Source organism: Heptranchias perlo, chromosome 2 (genome assembly GCF_035084215.1).
Source record: "Heptranchias perlo isolate sHepPer1 chromosome 2, sHepPer1.hap1, whole genome shotgun sequence".
NCBI lineage: Eukaryota > Metazoa > Chordata > Chondrichthyes > Hexanchiformes > Hexanchidae > Heptranchias > Heptranchias perlo.
Genome location: NC_090326.1, coordinates 112,732,844 through 112,756,527, shown reverse-complemented (window position 1 = coordinate 112,756,527; position 23,684 = coordinate 112,732,844). Strand labels below are relative to the sequence as shown.

Below are 23,684 nucleotides of genomic sequence, written 5' to 3'. Positions count from 1 at the left end.
AAGTCTCAAACATTGGCTTGAACAAACGACCACCTATTCGAGGCAAGAGTGCGACCACTGAACCAAAGCTGACATCTGATTTAATATCAAAGTCTTGTGTCTGGTGTGCACCCATCACATATCGCATAAAGTGTACAGCACACTGGCACCTGATTGACTTGTGTCAAATGGGAACAGGACACATGGATTACGACCACTGCTCCTCTTTACAATTCCAATGTTGAAATCAAGTGTCTTTCTACAGACGCCTAGCTCATTTTTTTCCAGAATCTTAAGACTGTGAAAGTCCTTACCACCTTTAGTCTTTCTTTCATACAGTCTTCAAGCTTTTAAAATCCAAGCTTGACATTGCAGCTGCTACTTTCTTATTTACAATCATGTTCTCTTATTATTTTCAACCTTGGTAGCGACCTGTACTATGGGCCTTATCCGTTCACCAGTTTCTTAGTTTAAAAAAAAAGCTGCTGCCTTGAGATTATCTAACTCAGCACTGACTCGAATTAAATTTGTGACCTTCTGGTTTGTATATCCTAGTGATAAACCCTTATCCATTTTAGCGTTACCGACTGAGCCATCAACGAAGCTTGTATAAGCATATTTTTTGAAAACAAGTCAAACCATTTAATTTAGGGAATAGGAATTTTCCTTGGACCTGTTGACAGTGTAAGAGTTAATGTAAAAGCAAACTCTAGACCGCATATATAATGGGTTAATGTTTAGCAAATATGATCCATGTAGTATAGTCAGACCACTCCTAGTGCTACTTTCCATTTCTGAGAAACGTAGAAGGGAGTTGTTGTTGAAGGCCACATACTGAAAACAAACTTAGGCATTCATTTATGTAAGTAAAGGCATAAAATGATGGTTAGAAGAAAAATTCTGTTTAAATTGGAATCGTAGAATTTTACAACATAGAAAGAGACCATTTGGTCCAGAACACTTGTGCTGGATTTCTGAAAGAGCTTATCCATTTAATTCCATTTCCCATTCTCCTGCCCTTACCCCATACCCTTGTAAATTATTTATTTTGGAAGATTTATCCACTTCCCTTTCAGAGACTAATATGGATTCTGCTTCTACCACTATCCTGCTTATGGCATTCTATGTCCTAATAACCCTCTAAAATAATTTTTCCTAACCCCCTCTTCACTTTTTAAATTATGATTTATTGCCCTCTAACTACCGACATACCAACCAGTGGAAATAATTTTTCCCTATCTATCTTATATAAATCCCTCAATCTTCAACACTTAACAGATCTTCTCTTAACCTTTTCTGTTTTAAAGAGGCCCAGTTTCTCTAGTCATTTGACATAACTAAAGCTGCATATCTCTAGTACTCCTTTCTGTACCCTTGACATCCTTTCTAAAGTAGGGAGCCAAAACTGAGTGCCCAAGACTGGACACCATCACCTGTAATTTCCACAGGGGTTCCCCAAACTCCCAGCATAACTTCGGTGGAAGATTGGCGGAAAGCCTGCAGAAACAGCATAAACGCTTTTTGAAAATCCATATGAACAGTAACCACTGCCTTTCCTTTATTAGTGCACTCCAGTATTTCTTCAAAGAACTTATCAAATTTCTCTGACGTGATTTGCCTTTTACAATTCCGTACTGGCTGATCTTAATTAAGTCATGTACTCATTTTATTCTGTTATTATGGTCTCTAGAACCTTGGCCACTACTGATGTTAAGCTGACTGATCTACAGCTACCTGGTTTATACATTTCTCTATTCCTGAATAATGTTGTTACATTGACAATCCTCAAGTCCTCAAACAACTTTCATATCCAGGGATGGTTATGGTGAGCCTTTGCTCTTTTCTCACTGATTTTACTCAGCATTCTTGGAATCATGCCATAAATCCCTGGAGTTCCATGAACTCTTTTGGTACTGCCACTTTATCTATAGTTATCCTATCTAATTGCACCACCTTCTATAATCTCTGCCTCATTCACCAGATCTGAAGACTTGTGATTCTTACTCTGAAGTTACCTCAAATAATGTTTAAATACTGAAAGCTTTACAGACTTTGGACAATTAAAGACCGCTAGCCAGTGCAAACCTTTTATCCAGGAATGCAGAAAATGAATTGAGTATAGATTCAATTCTCTCCCTTAGTTGAGGTTTCTAGGCTTTGTTCTTTACAGTGACTATTTTGGTAGTCTCAGCTCTGAGACAGTATTAAGAATATAATGTTATGTTGATGTAGCAGGATCTGCTCTTTTAATGTAGGACTGAATTTCAGTGGCACATGAAAGGAACGGCTCTATGAAAATTGCTTGGTACTGAGTAGAAAGATTTAATTCTCTGTCATTGATACCTCTGGCCTTCATAAAAGTATGAAGAATGTTAGAGTTAATATAGAAGTTCTAGATCAAAATTTTATCCTTTTATTTCCTTTTTAAAATTCTGTTCATTATTTCCTGCTCTTCAGACCAATATGAAAAAGCTGTTCATCAGTTCTTTAACTGCATCACTCTCTCCAAATAAATATCCTATAGTGGGTTTTATTAGTGAAATCTAAGTGGTACGGTATATTTATACATGTATATGTACATACATGTACAGCTTTTATTTTGGGAGTAGATGGAAATGATGGAAATAAAATTAATTAATATGAATGTAAATCTGTTCATAGTAAAAGACAGTATGACCTGGAAATGTGGATGTGTAGTTGAACCTAGAAACTGCTCATGTGGAATGACTGACCTACTTAAGGGTCTCTCTTATGGATGAGTAGCTCATTGCACATTGAGCTGTATCTTGATCATTGAACACCATCCTTTTTGGTTGAGTGGGCACATTGCATGGATTACTGAGAGGCTAACCCTCCAGCATGACATAGTTTTCAAAAAGAATGACATTTTTTTCTAAATACTATAAAACAATTCTGATTTTTCATTCGTTGTCTGTGGTAAGTGGCATTTAGAGACTTTGTCATAATAGAAAAATAGATCCTACAAGCCATTATATATGTTGAAATACATTGTTGCTGCAGTGATAACCTATATATGACTTAATTCTGTTTTAGAGTAAAGATGGGAAGACTCCATTGCACATGACAGCAATTCATGGCAGATTCTCACGGTCTCAGACCATCATCCAGAATGGTAACTGACCATTTCATTAAACCACTTATTAAACTGTTCAAGAATTTAGCTGTCCATATAATCTTCCTCTTAAATGCTTAAATTGTTCTTTGATTTATACCTAATTTTAGAGAAAATTTACTTGTCTTACTTCAACTACTTGAAGGATAAAACATGAGAATTTAATATTAATATATTTCTTAATTTGCTGGGAGGTTTGGAGTCTTCTATTTATCAAAATTTTGCTCTAATATAACCATTTTCAACTACCTATATAGAGATTGACAATATAATATATGATATTTGAAAATTATGTTGGACAAATCTGAATAAATGGACAATTGTATTTCAGTCTTTCATCAGAAATTAGTATGAGCAAAATCTAAACTACAAATTGTGAACCGGTCCTTGTGTACGAACAATCTTCTGTAGCATCGCTCGTGGCTTACTGCCATTGGCAGCAGCAGAAATACATGGTGAGGAAATATATAGGCAGGTTGGAGGCTGTAAGCTGGGAAATAATAGCAGGGAGAAATACAGTGCATGCCATTCAGAGTCGGGTAGCTGGGAAGATGCCATTTGGGTCGGGTCTGGTAAGATGGCAGGTTGGGTTAATGCTGGGACAGACAGAGATCAAGCAGGGAAGAGGTATGAGGTAGAGCTGGGTCAGACAGAGCAGAGACAAGAGGTTGGAATCAAAGCTGAGCCAGGGCAGAGGAACAAGATTGGGCCTGGTATAGTCGGGATCAAGCAAGGCAGAGAAGCTGGGTCAAATATAGAGGCTGAGTGGGTAAGGTTCTCAATGTACAATCACACTCTGAGGGAAAGGAAGAGTTGGGCCACATAGAACAGAGGTTGAGCAAGTTGGGATTTGCTGCAGTCAGGAGAGAAGAAAATAATATAAACTAGGCAAGAATGCTTCTTTTTTTTAAAAAAAAGCTCAAAAGTAGCAGCAACAACTTTTGGGGATCTGATTGGTCCATGCTAACGATGGACTTCTGTGATATAAATTAAGATGCTAGTACCAGTACTGATCAAGTCAGGTTTTACCATATATACAACCAAAGTATGATTACTGTAATGAAATTTTGGCACTCAACCTCTGGACAACCCTTGCCGCCAATGCTGATGCCAACATCACCACTCATTGCTTTCATTGGAGCTGAAAAAGCAATTAGTAACAGAATTAATTTGCAGGGCTGCAGGGTCCTCACATATGTGTTTGTGTATAGATGACATTGAGCCTACTCTGTGCCAATCATGGAGAGCAAAGGTCAGTGCTATTTGTTAGCCCTACCTCATTATGCCAATTAATGTGCAAAAAAAAATTACAGGCCCTCTTTCTGTTTTAAAAATGGGACAAGAGCTCTGCAGATTGAGTTATCAAATGTGATATGGTGATGAATTAACACCTGGTGAGAAGCATCACATGACTAAGCAAAGTAATCTTTTATCACTATAAACTGTTTTACTGCTCAGTTTTTCTAAAAAGGTACCAGTTTAACATTGTTGTATTGAGATTGACCCATACCCTAGGACAGACATTACAGAAATTTGTCATGCTTACTACAAAAATTGGCTACCTAACTTGAGAGATCTTTGCAGAACTACAGCCCAATTCACCCGTGCGCTCAAGGGAGGTGGTGACCCTCCCACCACAAGCTACAAGCAACATCTCTTGTAATGGGGGTTGTTGCCATGATACTTCCTGTTCACCAATTGAAGAATTTCTCCCACTATATGTTTTCTTGCCCCAACCAGCATTCACCATGTTAATCGTATTCTAACCAATGCATAGTGCACCAATGCCAAATGTTCTGTGTTCAAATGGTATCAACTAACATCAATCTTCTAATCCCCATTCATTTGCAGTTTGTTAATCTCCATGTAGGGTGGATTATAGGGATTATGTAACCTTACTGATTTCAGATCCTTTTTTAGAAGGCTTTGCAGAATCTAACTACAGTTCAACAGGTCAAGTGTACAAACTGTAAAATACATGGGATTACTGGGCTGCATAGGGGATTAGAAGATTAGTGTTAGTTAACATTGTTTGGACTCAGAATATCAGGTATGGGTGTTGCTCCACCACGTATTGGTTACCAGCCACTTAACATGTAGCTTACCTGTCAGGTGAGATAGCAAGGTGTTAAATGGCAGCTATTACTGTAACTCAGCATCACATGGCTAAGCAAAATAAACTTTTATTACCAGAAACTGTTTTTCTGTCCAGTTTTTCGAAAAAGGTACCAGTTTAACATTGTTGTATTGAGATTGACCCATACCCTAGGACAGACATTACAGAAATTTGTCATGCTTACTGCAAAATTGGCTACATTGGAACTATCTCCTTTCTGAAGGCTGGAAATGGTAGCTAGACCTCCCTGACTTGATAGACAAATAAACACTCTGGCAGACTTTATTTCTCTGGCTACAATTACAAATCTGATCTATTAAGCAAAATTAAACAGAAGCAAGAGCAAACACGTCAGATTTCATGAGACAAACCTCAGGAGTACTTTGAACCTGAATTACAAGTATATTTACTTTTATATTTATATTTACTTTTGTATTTTATGACTAGATACAAAACCAAGAATTCAGTTTGCCTTTTTGTGACCTTATTTACTTGCATAACCAGCTTTAATGACCTGTGTATCTGCATGCCCAGGTGCCACTGCTCCTCTACTCCATTTCCGTTTATACATTTAAGATTTACTTCAGGTTTTTTTCTGGAACACAAGTTGATATACTCTTAAACAAGATTTGTTATTTCATACCGAACAAATTTTACGCAAAATATTTTATAATGACATCTTGAACATTTAATGTCCAGTCATTTAAACAAGTATCTTAAGCATACGTTCAAGGTGAGTCATTTTTTTTATTCGTTCATGGGATGTGGGCATCGCAGGCAAGGCCGTGTGGTGAAGGTTCTCCCACAGTGCTGTTAGGAAGGGAGTTCCAGGATTTTGACCCAGCGACGATGAAAGAACAGCGATATATTTCCAAGTCGGGATGGTGTGAGATTTGGGGGGGAACGTGCAGGTGGTGTTGATCCCATGTGCCTGCTGCCCTTGTCCTTCTAGGTGGTAGAGGTCGCGGGTTTGGGAGGTGCTGTCGAAGAAGCCTTGGCGAGTTGCTGCAGTGCATCTTGTAGATGGTACACACTGCAGCCAAGGTGCGCCAGTGGTGAAGGGAGTGAATGTTTAGGCTGGTGGCTGGGGTGCCAATCAAGCGGGCTGCTTTGTCCTGGTGTCGAGCTTCTGGAGTGTTGGATCTACACTCAACCAGGCAAGTGGAGAGTATTCCATCACACTCCTGCCTTGTGCCTTGTAGATGGTGGAAAGGCTTTGGGGAGTCAGGTGGTGAGTCACTCGCCGCAGAATATCTAGCCTCTGACCTGCTCTTGTAGCCACAGTATTTATGTGGCTGGTCCAGTTAAGTTTCTGGTCAATGGTGACCCCCAGGATATTGATGGTGGGGGATTCGGCGATGGTAAGGACGTTGAATGTCAAGGGGAGGTGGTTAGACTCTCTCTTGTTGGAGATGGTCATTGCCTGGCACTTGTCTGGTGCGAATGTTACTTGCCACTTATGAGCCCAAGCCTGGATGTTGTCCAGGTCTTGCTGCATGCGAGCACGAGCTGTTTCATTATCTGAGGGGTAGCGAATGGAACTGAACACACTGCAATCATCAGCAAACATCCCCATTTCTGACCTTATGATGGAGGGAAGGTCATTGCTGAAGCAGCTGAAGATGGTTGGGCCCAGGACACTGCCCTGAGGAACTCCTGCAGCAATGTCCTGGGGCTGAGTTGATTGGCCTCCAACAACCACTACCATCTTCCTTTGTGCTAGATATGATTCCAGCCACTGGAGAGTTTTCCCCCTGATTTCCATTGACTTCAGTTTTACTAGAGCTCCTTGGTGCCACACTCGGTCAAATGCTGCCTTGCTGTCAAGGGCAGTCACTCTCACCTCACCTCTGGAATTCAGCTTTCTTGTCCATGTTTGGACCAAGGCTGTAATGAGGTCTGGAGCCGAGTGGTCCTGGCAGAGCCTAAACTGAGCATCGGTGAGCACGTTGTCAGTGAGTAAGTGCCGCTTGATTGAGAGTGGGCTGATGGGGCGGTAATTGGCCGGATTGGATTTGTCCTGCTTTTTGTGGACAGGACATACCTGGGCAATTTTCCACATTGTCAGGTAGATGCCAGTGTTGTAGTTGTACTGGAACAGTTTGGCTAGAGGCGCGGCTAGTTCTGGAGCACAAATCTTCAGTACTACAGCTGGGATGTTGTCGGGGCCCATAGCCTTTGCTGTATCCAGTGCACTCAGCCGTTTCCTGATATCATGTGGAGTGAATGGAATTGGCTGAAGACTGGCTTCTGTGATGGTAAGGATATTGGGAGGAGGCCGAGATGGATTATCTGCTTGGCACTTCTGGCTGAAGATGGTTGTATCTTGCCTTTAGCCTTTAGGTGTGAAAGATGTATAATTTCATATCCCTCTCCTGATCAGACATGTGAGTTTTTTGGTTGCAGTTGAAATGCAAGTAATATCGGACCTCTCCTGAAATCTCCCACTCATTCATCTTTGTGAGATATTGGCTCAGAATTTGCTGAAAAAATAACGGCGTGTGAACGCGCGCGCCGCTATTAGTGTACAAATCAGCCAGCTACTTGTGTTGGGGAAGAGATTCCCCGTGAATTGCGAATTGCTACAAGTTGCTAGCCAATTTGCGCCGCTCCGTCGTTAGTTTCTCGAACGGCATCTCGCCCTCCACCTTTTTTATTCGTTCATGGGATGTGGGTGTCGCTGGCAAAGCCAGCATTTATTGCCCATCCCTAATTGCCCTTGAGAAGGTGGTGGTGAGCTGCCTTCTTGAACTGCTGCAGTCCGTGTGGTGAAGGTTCTCCCACAGTGCTGTTAGGCAGGGAGTTCCAGGATTTTGACCCAGCAACGATGAAGGAACGGCGATATATTTCCAAGTCGGGATGGTGTGTGACTTGGAGGGGAACGTGCAGGTGGTGGTGTTCCCATGTGCCTGCTGCTCTTGTCCTTCCAGGTGGTAGAGGTCACTGGTTTGGGAGGTGCTGTCGAAGAAGCCTTGGCGAGTTGCTGCAGTGCATCCTGTGGATGGTACACACTGCAGCCGCTGAGCGCCGGTGCTGAAGGGAGTGAATGTTTCGGATGGTGGATGGGATGCCAATCAAGCGGGCTGCTTTGTCCTGGATAGTGTCAAGCTTCTTGAGTGTTGTTGGAGCTGCACTCATCCAGGCAAGTGGAGAGTATTCCATCACACTCCTGACTTGTGCCTTGTAAATGGTGGAAAGGCTTTGGGGAGTCAGGAGGTGAGTCACTCGCCGCAGAATACCCAGCCTCTGACCTGTTCTTGTAGCTACAATATTTATGTGGCTGGTCCAGTTAAGTTTCTGGTCAATGGTGACCCCCAGAATGTTGATGGTGGGGGATTCGGCAATGGTAATGCCGTTCATTGTCAAGGGGAGGTGGTTAGACTCTCTCTTGTTGGAGATGGTCATTGCCTGGCGCGAATGTTACTTGCCACTTATGAGCCCAAGCCTGGATGTTGTCCCGGTCTTGCTGCATGCGGGCACGGACTGCTTCAATATCTGAGGGGTTGCGAATGGAACTGAGCACTGTGCAATCATCAGCGAACATGCCCATTTCTGACCTTATGATGGAGGGAAGGTCATTGATGAAGCAGCTGAAGATGGTTGGGCCTAGGACACTGCCCTGAGGAACTCCTGCAGCAATGTCCTGGGGCTGAGATGATTGGCCTCCAACAACCACTACCATCTTCCTTTGTGCTAGGTATGACTCCAGCCACTGGAGAGTTTTCCCCCTGATTCCCATTGACTTCAATTTTACCAGGGCTCCTTGGTGCCACACTCGGTCAAATGCTGCCTTGATGTCAAGGGCAGTCACTCTCACCTCACCTCACCTCACCTCTGGAATTCAGCTCTTTTGTCCATGTTTGGACCAAGGCTGTAATGAGGTCTGAAGCTGAGTGGTCCTGGTGGATCCCAAACTGTGCATCGGTGAGCAGGTTATCGGTGAGTAAGTGCCGCTTGATAGCACTGGTTTTCATGAAGTTGCTGCATTTGCACATTAATTGCCCGTTAAATTCGCCACTGAAAGTTAAGACAGCAGAAGTAGCCTTTTAACAATGTCCTAATTGTTAATTGCCAATCAACGCCTCTTGCCCAGAAAGTGAACAATTAAAATTGTGGATTCTCATTCCTTCAGGTGAATTATCATTGGAGTTTTCTGAGAAGTCAAATTTTCAATTTTTTTTTCTTTTCCTTTCTGTCTCCTTTTTCTCTCTCAATCCAATTTTTCTTTCCCTCACTTCATTTCTTTCAGTACCTGATTTGACACTGAATTCACCCACTCTAATTCACCCTCCTTCCCAGTCCTTCCTCTGTTTATTTCTCAATCCTTTGATCTCATTGGTTAAGGATGGTTTGTCCCATTGTTCACCAAGGTCCCAGATGCCCTGTTTCCCTCGCCATGGCATTATCAGCTCGCACTTCCAGCAACTTCATGAAAATCACAGGGAGGCAAAAAATTTTTGAGCTGAAGGATGCAGGAACAAGTCCAACTAACAGGGCACGCCATGTGATGCCCCGCTTCAGCAAATTCTGGGCCATTATAAGAGCATACTTATACCACATTGGTGTTAATGCCGTGACCCAAAAAAATTGTATACTACTGATGTGCAAGCTAACTACCTTGTGCATCTCTGGCCTTCTGTGTAATGTTGAGTTCAGTGTCGCTTTGCCTTGATGTAGGTTTTGATGTTCACAAAATAGTTAGGGACTTCCATGACCTGCCCTTCTATCTCATCCAATATTGCAATGTTCCATTTACCTTGCAAAATGGGCAGTTTGGTATTCTGAAAAGTATGATCATTTCCAAGTTGCAATATAAATTTGACTTGTAAGCCTAGCAGTGTCAATTGGTGGCCTTTCACGTGTTTGAAGATTTAGGTTAACCACTTCCTGCACCTCTAACTGTTTTGTCCCCAACCACTTATAACAGCAGCAGGTTGTCCTGATATGAGAGACCACATGAAAGTATAAAAATGCGAAGTGAGTGTCAGATTTCCAGTTCTTACTGGTAGTCAGACAAGAATTTCTACAAATTACTTGGACCAAAGAGTGAGTGAAAATAACTACATTGAGCTTATTCCTTAAGTAAAGGCTTTGGACTGTGAAATAGTAGGAAAGCTTTTATGAGTGGTATAATTATGACATTGTTATTCAATAGCTAGTGCTAAACAGTGCAGTTACCTAATTGAATTTAATGAAATATTGTCTGACTCTCATTCAAAACATCTACTAAAGTAACAAAATGCTGTTTTTAAAAGGTTTAAACATACTTTTCCAATGCTCATACTGATTTATTTTTCTTCTATAGGTGCAGAGATAGATTGTGAAGATAAGAATGGTAATACTCCCTTGCATATAGCTGCTCGATATGGACATGAACTACTTATAAACACACTAATCACCAGTGGAGCTGACACTGCAAAGTGAGTCACAGCTATTAACTGGCACTAGTTAGTACCTTGCTCAAGAACCCATTATTTATATGTGAGTCTTAATGGGCACTGTCAGTAGGCAGTTCAACTGCAGAAGCATCACCGCTTAACCCAAGCCTGTCCTCACTTGTCATTTCCGTGTGCAGTTCTATCAGGGGTAGCCAGGTAGCGATCAGGAGCAGGGCCTCGCGCTCTCTCTCGTATTACATTATTCTTAAAAGTAGGTGCCCAAAATTGCACAAATTTACATTGAATATTCTCTCGGAAGATTAAGTAAATGCGATAAAAGCCATAGGAGGATGGATTATACATGGTCGATAGAAGGGTTGAGCTTGGTGGGAACTGATTATCTTTCTTGTTCTATGGTTTCTTATTCTATATGTGGTATTGCCAGTGATCCATACACGGTTAAATTAATTTAATTTGAGTTGTAATCAAATGCTCGAAATGCACTCCAGTCTTTAGTAATGTTAGTTTTATGTTGACTGGATGCTTTCAATAATTCCACCCAAATACTTTTCTTTTTCTACCTTTTCACTAAATGGAAAATCCAATAGAATTGTGGTTCAGTCCTGTTTTTTTTAAAAGCCCCAGAACACTTCACAGAGGAAATAAAAGGAACCTTTTGTATTTGCTGTGTCTTGTATAGATGAATTATACAAATGTATGTGTGTGTGTGTGTATATATTATATATACCCTGTTACTGACCCATTGTCATGTCAACAAAGCCCCATTTACAACCATCCCTTGTTTTCTGTAGTTTAGCCACTTTTCAGGAAGCTTACCCATTATTCAATACCTTCCTCCCTTTAGTACTAATCATATATGACATTGCTGAAATCTAAATATATCACCTGCACAGAATTTTGTTTGTTTACAAGGCCTGTCATTTCCTCAAAGAACTCCAGTAAATTTATTCGGCAAGACCTGCTGTAGATCCATGCTGACTCCCTTTTAACATACTATGGCTATCTGTATTTTTGATGTGGAGATGCCGGTGATGGACTGGGGTTGACAATTGTAAACAATTTTACAACACCAAGTTATAGTCCAGCAATTTTATTTTAAATTCACAAGCTTTCGGAGGCTACCTCCACATCGTTCACCTGAGGAAGGAGGTAGCCCCCGAAAGCTTGTGAATTTAAAATAAAATTGCTGGACTATAACTTGGTGTTGTAAAATTGTTTACAATTATCTGTATTTTGTTATCCCTGCTTTCAGAATGCTTTTTAATTTTCCCAAACAGATGGTGGACTCACTGGCCTATAATTCCCTGGGTTATTACCACACATCCCCTTAAAGATTGCTGTTATGTTCGCTACTTTCCTTGGGCACTAATCCTCTTTCTAATGATTCCCAGAAGATGGTGTCAAGAATATGATTAATATTGCTGGCCACTTTGATGCCCTTTATGTGAGGTCCATTTGGCCGTGGTGCCTCATCTTCTTTAACTTACCAGGCCTATCAGTGACCACCTTCTCTTTTGGTATTGCTCTATGCCACCCACCCATGGCAATTCAACTTCCATGATGAGGATACTGCACATGGTCTTCTCTGTGAACTTAAAAAAGGGCCATTTTTTTTTTGTCCTAAATCCATGTATGACTTCTATTGGTCTTTTTCCTCTTTTACCTTTTTTCATTTGTGGTATGCATCTGCCCTAATCTGTATACTATTTCTTCCATGCTTTCCCCCTCTGTAGAAAAGAGGATGAATGCAATAGAAACATTGACCCACAGAAAGTCTTTGGCCCTCCATTCCCCACAATACTTTTTTTTATTCGTTCATGGGATGTGGGCGTCGCTGGCAAGGCCAGTATTTATTGCCCATCCCTAATTGCCCTTGAGAAGGTGGTGGTGAGCCGCCTTCATGAACCGCTACAGTCCGTGAGGTGAAGGTTCTCCCACAGTCCTGTTAGGCAGGGAGTTCCAGGATTTTGACCCAGCAACGATGAAGGAATGGTGATATATTTCCAAGTCTGGATGGTGTGTGACTTGGTTGGGAACGTGCAGGTGGTGTTGTTCCCATGTGCCTCCTGCCCTTGTCCTTCTAGATGGTAGAGATCGCGGGGTTGGGGGGTGCTGTCGAAGAAGCCTTGGCGAGTTGCTGCAGTACATCCTGTAGATGGTACACACTGCAGCCACGGTGCGCCGGTGGTGAAGGGAGTGAATATTTAGGATGGTGGCTGGGGTGCCAATCAAGCGGGCTGCTTTGTCCTGGATGGTGTCGAGCTTCGTGAGTGTTGTTGGAGCTGCACTCATCCAGGCAAGTGGAGAGTATTCCATCACACACCTGACTTGTGCCTTGTAGATGGTGGAAAGGCTTTGGGGAGTCAGGAGGTGAGTCACTCGCCGCAGAATACCCAGCCTCTGACCTGCTCTTGTAGCCACAGTATTTATGTGGCTGGTCCAGTTACGTTCCTGGTTAATGGTGACCCCCAGGATGTTGATGGTGGGGTATTCGGCGATGGTCATGCCGTTGAATGTCAAGGGGAGGTGGTTAGACTCTCTCTTGTTGGAGATGATCATTGCCTGGCACTTGTCTGGCGCGAATGTTACTTGCCACTTATCAGCCCAAGCCTGGATGTTGTTCAGGTCTTGCTGCATGCAGGCACGGACTGTTTCATTATCTGAGGGGTTGCGAATGGAACTGAACACTGCAATCATCAGTGAACATCCTCATTTCTGACCTGCTGCCATCGATTTGGTCAACCAACCCTTCACCTCCACATTTGATACCTTTGTCCCAACCTGGTCAACCCCCCCGGCATGGCCCCCACCTTCGCTCCCTCAAATCCAAAGGTGCAGATTTGAGTGTATCTGGCACACAACTGGTTTAGCCATCCATCACTAGATCTGGACCACATCAAGCATTATAAGCCCTCACTCCTATGCTAGAACAACCCACTACTCCAGGATCATCCTCGAGCACAGATAATCCTGCTTAAATCCCTCTCTTCCCCCTATAATCTCACCTGACAATTGCAAGGATCTAATGGACGTCTTTATCATTAAGATTGAGAGCATTTGTTCAGCTCTCTGCTGCTTCCTTCCCCTTCCCCTTGCCATCAAGCCTAATCTCCCCTCGATCCCTCCAGTCCTAACCAATGATTTGGAATTCCCTCCCTAAACCATTTCGCCTCTTCACTTGCCTCTCTTCCTTTAAGGCCCTTCTTAAACAACAACTCTGACCAAGCCCCTCCAAGTATCGCCTCCTTTGCCTCACCATCAATTTTTGGCCAATTGTAGGAACATAAAAAATAGGAGCAGGAGTAGGCCACACGGCCATTCAATCAGATCATGGCTGATCTTCAACCTCAACTCCACTTTCCTGCACAATCTCCATATCCCTTAATTTCCCCTAGAGTCCAAAAATCTATCTATTTATCTCAGCCTTGAACATATTCAACGACTCAGCATCCACAGCCTTCTGGGGTAGAGAATTCCAAAGATTCTCGACCCTCTGAATGAAGAAATTCCTCCTCATCTCAGTCTTAAATGGTCGACCCCTAATCCTGAGACTATGCCCCCTAGTTCTGGACTCTCCAGCCATGGGAAACAGCCTCTTAGTATCTACCCTGTCAAGCTCCCTCATCTTATATTTTTCAGTGAGTTTACCTCTCATTCTTCTAAACTCCAGAGGGTATAGGCCCATTCTACTCAACCTCTCATCCCAGGAATCAATCTAATGAACCTTCGTTGCACCGCCTCCAAGGCAAGTATATCCTTCCTTAGATAAGGAGACCAAAACTATACACAGTACTCTAGGTAAGGTCTCACCAAAGCCCTGTACAATTGTAGTAAGACTTCCTTACTCTTGTAATCCAACCCCCTTGCAATAAAGGCTGGCATACCATTTGCCCTTCCTAATTGCTTGCTGTACCTATATGTTAACTTTTTGCGTTTCTTGTACAAGGACATCCAGGTCCCTCTGAACGGCAAAATTTAATAGTTTCGCTCCATTTAAAAAAAAATTCTGTTTTTCTATTTCTATCAAAGTGAATAATCTCACATTTCCCCACATTATACTCCACCTGCCACCTTCTTGCCCTCTCACTTAATCTGTCCCTTTGCAAACTCTTTGTGTCCTCCTCACAACTTACCACCTAGCTTTGTATCGTCAGCAAACTTGGATACATTACACATGGTCCCTTCATCTAAGTCATTAATATAGATTGTAAATAGCTGAGGTCCAGTTACCGATCCTTGCGGCACCCCACTAGTTACAGCCTGCCAACCTGAAAATGACCCGTTTATCCCTACTCTCTGTTTTCTGTCCGTTAACCAATCCTCTATCCATGCTAATATATATATAACCCCAACCCCATGAGCCCTTATCTTGTGTAGCAACCTTTTGTGTGGCACCTTATCGAATGCCTTTTGAAAATCTAAATATGCTGCATCCACTGGTTCCTCTTTATCTACCCTGCTAGTTACATCCTCAAAAACTCTTAATAAATTTGTCAAACATGATTTCCCTTTCATAAAACCATGTCGGCTCTGCCTAATCATATTATGATTTTCTAAGTGCCCTGTTACCACTTCTTTAATAATGGATTCCAGCATTTTCCTGATGACAGATATCAGGCTAACTGGCCTGTAGTTCCCTGTTTTCTCTCTCCCTCCTTTCTTGAATAGCGGGGTCACATTTGCTACCTTCCAATCTGCTGGGACCATTCTAGAATCTAGGGAATTTTGGAGGATCGTAACCAATGCATCCACTATCTCTATTGTGCCTCTGTGAAGCAATTTGGAATGTTTTCTTTTGCACGGTGGTGTCAAACACTTGAAACTAGATTTTATAACAGAATTTGTCTGACACTGCGTACCTACACAATTCAGCTGTCTCTGCAGTGTGCATAGTTATTCATTCCACTCCTCTTCTCACCATCAAGAGGGCATTATATGCACACTTCTGTATATGATATCAACTTTCTTTTGCATTCACAGATGAAATTGTCAGATGATTTCATTTTGCTAGTTTAGATCTTTATATTTGTGTGTACACTTCTAAATTTCTTTTTACTGCTAAAGTGAAATCGTCTTAAAGGTCTGTTAAGTAGGGTGTGAGTTAACAGTGCAGGTTGGATTTCGGAACCTGAGATCCTTTGACAATGCGTTTATTAGTCATAGGCTCCTTGCTTTAAGTGTGCCTGATGATTTCATAAATTAACCATTGCTGTCATCATAAACCTAGATTTCTCAACCTAAAAAGTTATTTGGAGCAGGCGTTGACTGAGGATTGCTTGCAAGCTGTATTACTAATTTAGAAAGAACTTACACTTATGTAGTATCTAATCACCTCTATCAAAAGTATCCACTGCATTTCACATACATTAATCAAATTTGAAATACAATTGCTATGTTAGCCATTCTTGTGACAATAACCTAGATACTGATTGAAGCACAGTGCTGAGATTTCATTCGTTCACAGGGCGAGGACAAGTTGTGACTTTTCCAATTGTTTATTAATGTTCAACCGTGTCTATTGCATTTTGATTAATGTATATCTCGTTTTCTTGTATTTTAATTGATATCTTTACTAAGTATCTTATTTTAGCTATCAATATGGGGGTAGAGAGATAGATCAGTACGGTAGCTTAAAACACCAGTTGATGCAATTAGATCTGATTTTAATGACAGCCTTTAATGTTGGAAGTAATTCTGTTTCTGCCAAGAAGGTTGTGAAAGATTTTAACCAATGTAATGAGGAAAGCACTTGTTCATTATATGAATAATGTGATATTTTGAATAACTTAAAACTTTTAAAAATTCTGTTTCTTCCATTCTAGCCGGGGTATCCACGGAATGTTTCCACTACATTTAGCAGCGTTAAGTGGCTTTTCTGATTGCTGTCGAAAGCTGTTATCCTCAGGTATTTGTAATAAAGTTAACTTTTTAGTCACAAATTGGTGTTTAGACCTCAATCAAAACCAGCCTTTAGCCTCTTTTCCACCCACTGCTGACTCTTGAAATAAAGACAATTAGGAGTATGGTCTTTATCAGTGTAAATTCCAGTGCTTTTGCAATCGATACCTCGTTTATAGTTGAGTATTGGATCCCTAATTCTATGTGCTTCAGCACTTAAAAGTTGACTCCTGGATTATCAGATGACCACTTTATGATGTGGAACTAAGACCCACCAAAAAAAAAATTGCATCCATTCCTGACACTAGTTTCCTCTCCCATAGACTTCCACTCCCCAAAATCACATGCACTTGTTTCTTCTGCTACATAAAATTAAGACCAAGTAAAATAAAAGATAAATACACTAAAAAACCATGAGCAAATATGTATGCATGTTGTATGTAGCATATCTGTAAATGTTCACTGAATCTGAATTCCTTTTGTGCTGTAAACTAGTTACTGGACTGCTGGAACTGGGAACTTGGTATTATCTCATGTATACTAGAATAAGTTGGGGAATTCCTGAAAATCATTTCCACTTTTGCCTATTGCAGCTATTATATACTGATCACCTTGATGTAAGTAATTTCCCTTCCAAAGGTAAAGACAAATGCTGACACCACTGCCCTTGTCTCGTGCCCGACCATTAAAAATTCCTATATCTTGCATACTGTGAAATGGCATCATGTCAAGTGAATACCTGATTACCAGTCAGTATGTGGATGGGGATTATCAGTTGATTACTATTTTAAACATGATGTGATAACTTAGTGAGATTTATTTTCTAATTTTTTAACAAAGTAAAAAAAATTGCTTTCAATTTTTTTATATTGTTGCTATATTGTTTTTTTAAAAAAGATCCTGCTCAGCGCCAGTTCAGCTTTAAAACCTCTGCTAGTAATTTGGCAGTAGACAAAAATATTTCAGAAAATGCTGGAATCCATTATTAAAGACGTGGTAACAGGGCACTTAGAAAATCATATGATTAGGCAGAGTCAACATGGTTTGATGAAAGGGAAATCGTGTTTGACAAATCTTTTAAGAGTTTTTTGAGGATGTAGCTAGCAGGGTAGATAAAGGGGAACCAGTGGATGTCATATATTTGGATTTTCAAGAAGTGCCAAATGAAAGGTTGTCACACAAGATAAGGGCTCATGGGATTGGGGATAATATATTAGCATAGCTAGAGGATTGGTTAACAGACAGAAAACAGAGAGTAGGAATAAACGGATCATTTCCAGGTTGGCAGGCTGTAACTAGTGGGTGCTGCAAGGATCGGTGCTTGGGCCTCAGCTATTTACAATCTATAATCTTTGACAATGGGACCGAATGTAATGAATCCAAGTTTGCTGACGATACAAAGCTAGCTGGGAAAGTAAGCTGTGAAGAGGACACAGAGTCTGTAAAAGGATATAGACAGGTTAAGTGAGTGGGCAATAAGGTGGCAGATGGAGTACAATGTGGGGAAATGTGAGGTTATTCACTTTGGTAGAAAGGATAGAAGAACAGAATATTTTTTAAATGGCGAGAAACTGTTAAATGTTGGTGTTCAGAGAGATTTGGGTGTCCTTGTACACGAAACACAGGAAGTTAACATGCAAGTACAGCAAGCAATTAGGAAGGCAAATGGTATGCCAGACTTTATTGCAAGGGGGATGGAGTACAATAGTAAGGAAGTCTTGCTGCAATTGTACAGGGCTTTAGTGAGACCATAACTGGAGTACTGTGTACAGTTTTGGTCTCCTTACCTAAGGAAGGATATACTTGCCTTAGAGGTGGTGCAAGAAAGGTTCACTAGATTGATTCCTGGGACGAGAGGGTTGTCCAATGAGGAGAGATTGAGCAGAATGGGCCTATACTCTCGAGTTTAGAAGAATGAGAAGTGATCTCATTCAAACAAATAAGATTCTGAGAGGCCTTGACCCGATCGATGCTGGAAGGCTGTTTCCCCTGGCTTGAGAGTGTAGAACTAGGGGGCACAGTCTCAGGATAAGGGGTCAGCCATTTAGGACTGAGATGAGGAGGAATTTCTTCACTGAGGGTTGTGAATCTTTGGAATTCTGTATCCCAGAGGGTGATGTTGGCCAGGGGCTGCAGAAACTACTGAGTTTATTCCGAACTGCTGACACACAGGCAAAAGCAACTGTTGAATTGAAGTAACCTGAGTTCAGTTGCTGACCTGAGCTGGCTAGAACCGGTTTGAATTAGCTAAGTTTCGTGAAAGGCAAAGGAGATGTGATAAGATACAAGTCCTTATTTAGAAAAGGAGTAATGAGGTAATGCTACCTAAGTCCTTGGGACAGAGCCAATGAGGAGAAGACACTGACCAGGCGAGCAAGCCTAAACCAACGGGAGAGAGAGACAGCACAGCTTGAAGAGATAAGATTCGGAGTAAGAATGAAGAATCTCGGGCGTGGAGCCAGCGAAGACTCCGGCGACCAACCATCGCGGAAGTGGAAGAACCTACATCAGGGACGTAGAGATGACGTCGAAAGAGAGAGAGAGAACGGAATGCCTGGCCAGCGTCAGCTCTCCTTTTCGGGTATTAGCCTTTATATTCTGTGACCACTCGGAGTGTCAGAGAAACCTAGTGAGTGTGCGTTTAGATCCTAGTTTGGGTATAAAACTGTATAACCTGGTGCAAACTGCATGTCTATATCTAACCAGACGTATAAGCTATATGTATATGATCTAACGACGTGAATAATGAGAGTTGAGAGAGAATTGACTCTTCTCCTATACATATAGCTTATACGTCTGGTTAGATATAGACATGCAGTTTGCACCAGGTTATACAGTTTTATACCCAAACTAGGATCAAAACGCACACCCACTAGGTTTCTCTGACACTCACTGAGTGGTCACAGAATATAAAGGCTAATACCCGAAAAGGAGAGCTGACGCTGGCCAGGCGTTCCATTCTCTCGCTCTCTTTCGACGTCGTCTACGTCCCTGACGTAGGTTCTTCCACTTCCGCGATGGTTGGTCTCCGGAGTCTTCGCTGGCTCCACGCCTGAGATTCTTCATTCTTATTCCGAATCTTATCTCTTCAAGCTGTGCTGTCTCTCTCTCGTTGGTTTAGGCTGGCTTGCCTAGTCAGTGTTGTCTCCTCATTGGCTCTGTCCCAAGGACTTAGGTAGCATTACCTTATTACTCCTTTTCTAAATAAGGACTTGTCTTATCACATCTCCTTTGCCTTTCACGAAACTTAGCTAATTCAAACCGGTTCCAGCCAGCTCAGGCCAGTGACTGAACTCAGGTTACTTCAGTTCAAAAGTTGCTTTTGCCTGTGTGTCAGCAGTTCGGAATAAACTCAGTAGTTTCTGCAGCCCCTGGCCAACATCTGTGAATGTTCGGTCATTGAGTATATTCAAGGCCGAGATCGATAGATTTTTGGACTGTAAGGGAATCATGGGATATGGCGATCGAGCAGGAAAGTGGAGTTGAGGTCGAAGATCAGCCATGATCATATTGAATGGCAGAGCAGGCTCGAAAGGCCTTCCCCTGCTCCTATTTCTTATGTTCTTATATTCCTTTTATGGTTTCACAAAGAGCTTATTCATTGCACAGGCTTTGATATAGACACCCCAGATGAATTTGGCAGGACCTGTCTTCATGCGGCTGCTGCTGGAGGGTGAGTAATGACCTTGTGCTTTTTTGAGTAAATAGCGCTGAGCCATTAACAGCGCGTCGTAGCTGTAATTATATCCCAATGGCTCAACGAGCAGCAGTTGTATCTAGACAATAACACAAGCAGTAAATGCCATGAGCTGTGTGGGCGCTGCCTAATTAGAATGTGAATGCAAATGAAGTACTGCTGTCAAACGTAACAGTTGACCTTGTTTAAAATTCATTCAGGAAAGCCTGAATTAAGGCATCTTGCTATGCAACCCTTCTTCCATCTTGTTCCAATTAAATAACTTTGCTGCCATATTAGGAGCTCACACTTGCACACACATTGTCTTCACCTTATTTATAGTGTGATTAAACATCAGCAATTGTTCTTTTGGTTTATTATAGATATTGTTTAGGTTAAACTTCAGTGACTATTACTTTTTTTTTTAAAAAGCTAAATTCATGTTTTTTATTCTGTTTGAAAATCAAAGTCTGTTGAAAATTATTTTTATTTAGTTGATAGCCCGTTCTGGCCGCTAAAATACTTGTAAATGTACCTTTTCTAAAATTGATAGATGGTGCATTGGGAATCGGTGATACTGCTAATTGAAAAATTGGCAACAATTGATTGACTCTTAAACCATTACACTCGATTGTGCTTTAAGACAGTAAATAACTTCCCTCAAGTTCAAAATAGCTCAACAAGGAATAGCATTTCAGTTTTCCGTCATGCAAAATGTTTTGTTGAGTTTTAAAGTATCTATGTTCCAATAAATTGTTTTGCATTTTAAAATTGCTAATATTTTGAGGACATTTTAATTAATTCCAGAGATGCTTGTGAAGATGTTTAAAGTGCTCCCCTCAATGGCTCAATGAGTTTGTTGAGCAATACAGAAGGTCCCAAATTTATCCTTTTTGATTCCTGGTCTGTGCTATCCTAGCTGATCTTAGCTTGGACAAAAATAGGATGCTACATTTGGCCATGGCTCAAAAGGAAATTAGACAGGGTTCCCACTCCTGATCACAATTCAGCAATTCCTCGCTTGAAGTGCATATGTTAGGACATTCAGCGCAGATCAGATTAGTTTTAGCTGCGATTCCGACCTATAATTGAATAGCCTAGGGACACATCCTGTCCAGGCTTACCCATGAACAAAGGCCATTTAGAGAAAGTGCTGGAGGGAACCCAGGTAATACATAGAAATTACAACACAGAAACAAGCCATTCGGCCCAACCAGTCCATGTTGGCGTTTACCTTGCACGTGGGCAAATACAGTCCCCACTGCTTATAGTGAGCGCGTACGTGCGAACACGAACTGCCCGTTATAAACAATGGCTGGTATAACACATACACAGTCTGAAGATAGTGTTAATGACCCAGTGCCTGCAGCCTCAGGGACCGCTACTGATACCCAACATCAGACCCTGCTTCCCCCCCTTCACTCACCTGCAGTGTACCCATGGTCCCGTCAGCACCATTCAATTAGGCAGTATATGTAGAATCCATTCCATTGAATTCTTTACTCATTCATTTCATTCTTCGTTGAAGTTTGAATAGAAAGCTCTGGACAACGGCAGCAAATTGTAAGAGTGCTACAAGAATATCTCCCTGATATAATGCTCTGCCTGATTTGTCCTTCAGTTTTTAGTGCTTCTGTTTCTCCTAGTGAACTGTTCAAAAGCTAATACATGTTGTGCATGAAGTGTTATTTTTGTTAAATACAAATATTTTAAAAAATAGGCACCAGTTTTTTATGTGTACTTCACTTGCACAATATCACAGGTGAGTAAGCACAGTTGTTTCTGCCCAAAATAAACGGAGCACTTAAGACGCTAGAATAGGCAACTTTTAATTTGACGTCAATGCTAATGGTTATCATGTTTTGGCCAACATAAGTGACTGCCCGTTTTAAATGTGCAGGTCTTAAGTGGTGTGGACTGTAGTTCTGATCACATTTACCCATCCTGTTCCCATAATCCTTTTGACCCTTTTCCTTCTCCACCTATCCAATCTAATCTTGAATGTTGACATAGCTTCTGTCTCAAACACTAACCCTAGAAGTGAATTCCATAGCCTCACAACTCTGTTAAATTTCTCCTGCCCCCTGTTCTAAATATCTTACTTTTAATCTTGTATCTATAGCCCCTCGTTCTTGCCCACTTTCCATATCACTTCACCCCCTTTTCTTCATCTACTCTGTCTAATTTTCCCATAATTTTAAACACTTCTATCATATCACCCCATTATCTGTGTCATTCTATGAAAAAATATCAAGTTTTTAAAGACTTTCTTCGTATTTGTATTTCCTCCTACCAGCCAGTACTGTGATGTACCCTTGCTAAAATCTCAATATCCTTCCTATAGTGTGGAACCCAATTCTGCACACTGTACTCTTAACTGAGGTCTTATTACGGTTTTATGTAGGCTTATCATTACCTCTTGGTTTTATATTCCAAATCTCTTGTGATAAAACCTAGAATTCGATTTGTTGTTTTTTTTACAGCTGTATCAGCCTGGTGTACTGACATTAATGTCCCGAGAGCCTGTACCCCCAAATCCCTTTGCTCTTCCACAGCACTGAGGCTACTTCCATCAGAGTATAATTACTGCCTTTTTTAAAAACCCAAATGTATCATCTCACACTTAATGACATAGAATTCCATCTGCCAATTTTAGCCCACTTCCCCCATCTTATCAATATCCCATTGCAGCTTCCTTAGGTCTTCCAAATAATGAACCTTACCCACTTTTGGTATCATCTGCAAATTTGGACCCATGGAACTGTACCCCATCAAGAAGGAAATGGGCAAGGAGAAAAGGCATTTCAATATACATTGGCATTCGATGTTTTAAAAAAAAAAGTGGTGATTCTGTGTCAACATTTTCATAGAAACTGTTAATTTAATCATTTATTAGCAATGGCACGACAAGCAAAAGTTACACTTGCTGCAAACAGTTATAGTTGCACAGTTTTATGATTAGAATGCATAAAATTACTATTCACCTGTTTGCTGAATTTCAACATAGGAATTTTATCTTGTAGCTAAGTTTTGTTATATATTTTGTGTTTTTTTTAGAAATCTGGAATGCTTAAATCTGTTGCTTAACAGTGGAGCTGATTTCAACAAAAAGGATAAATTTGGACGGTAAGAAATGAAGCTAATTTCTAGGATAATGCATTTATGCAGCTAGGTAAAATTTGGACATGTTCCTTTTAATGAATACTAAGATGTATTTGGTGATGTTCCCTCCAAATATACTTCTAAAGGTGTGCCTGCCTTCCTCTTATCAATGTGGTGCTCTACCTGTCTTTTTTGCTAATTTCCTCAAATCAATTTGGTTTTGCTGTTTCCTTTTCCTTTCAAGTGAACTGAGGTTGCTGCTAAAGTGAACCATATTTATACTAAAAATTAGAGTTTGGGTCCTCTTCTAGACATTTACTTCACCTGTTAGTCTTTGTTGCAAATGCTGTTTTGTTCTGTCCATGCTCAAGATCTTATTAG

At 41.2% G+C, this 23,684-nt stretch overlaps 1 protein-coding gene across 5 annotated transcripts in view; it reads left to right on the top strand.

Moving 5' to 3' along the window:
* Nucleotides 1–23,684, top strand: part of LOC137342161 (serine/threonine-protein phosphatase 6 regulatory ankyrin repeat subunit A) — a 188,822-nt gene that overhangs the window by 98,603 nt on the left and 66,535 nt on the right. For 4 of the 5 annotated variants that reach the window (XM_068005905.1, XM_068005896.1, XM_068005887.1 and 1 more), the window contains 5 exons: nt 3,034–3,112; nt 10,534–10,648; nt 16,450–16,532; nt 20,135–20,198; nt 23,259–23,327. In XM_068005905.1, coding sequence (XP_067862006.1) covers nt 3,034–3,112; nt 10,534–10,648; nt 16,450–16,532; nt 20,135–20,198; nt 23,259–23,327 — 410 coding nt within the window. Of the gene's footprint in view, nt 1–3,033; nt 3,113–10,533; nt 10,653–16,449; nt 16,533–20,134; nt 20,199–23,258; nt 23,328–23,684 lie in introns of those variants that run through there. The other variant, XM_068005923.1, reaches the window with a different exon arrangement.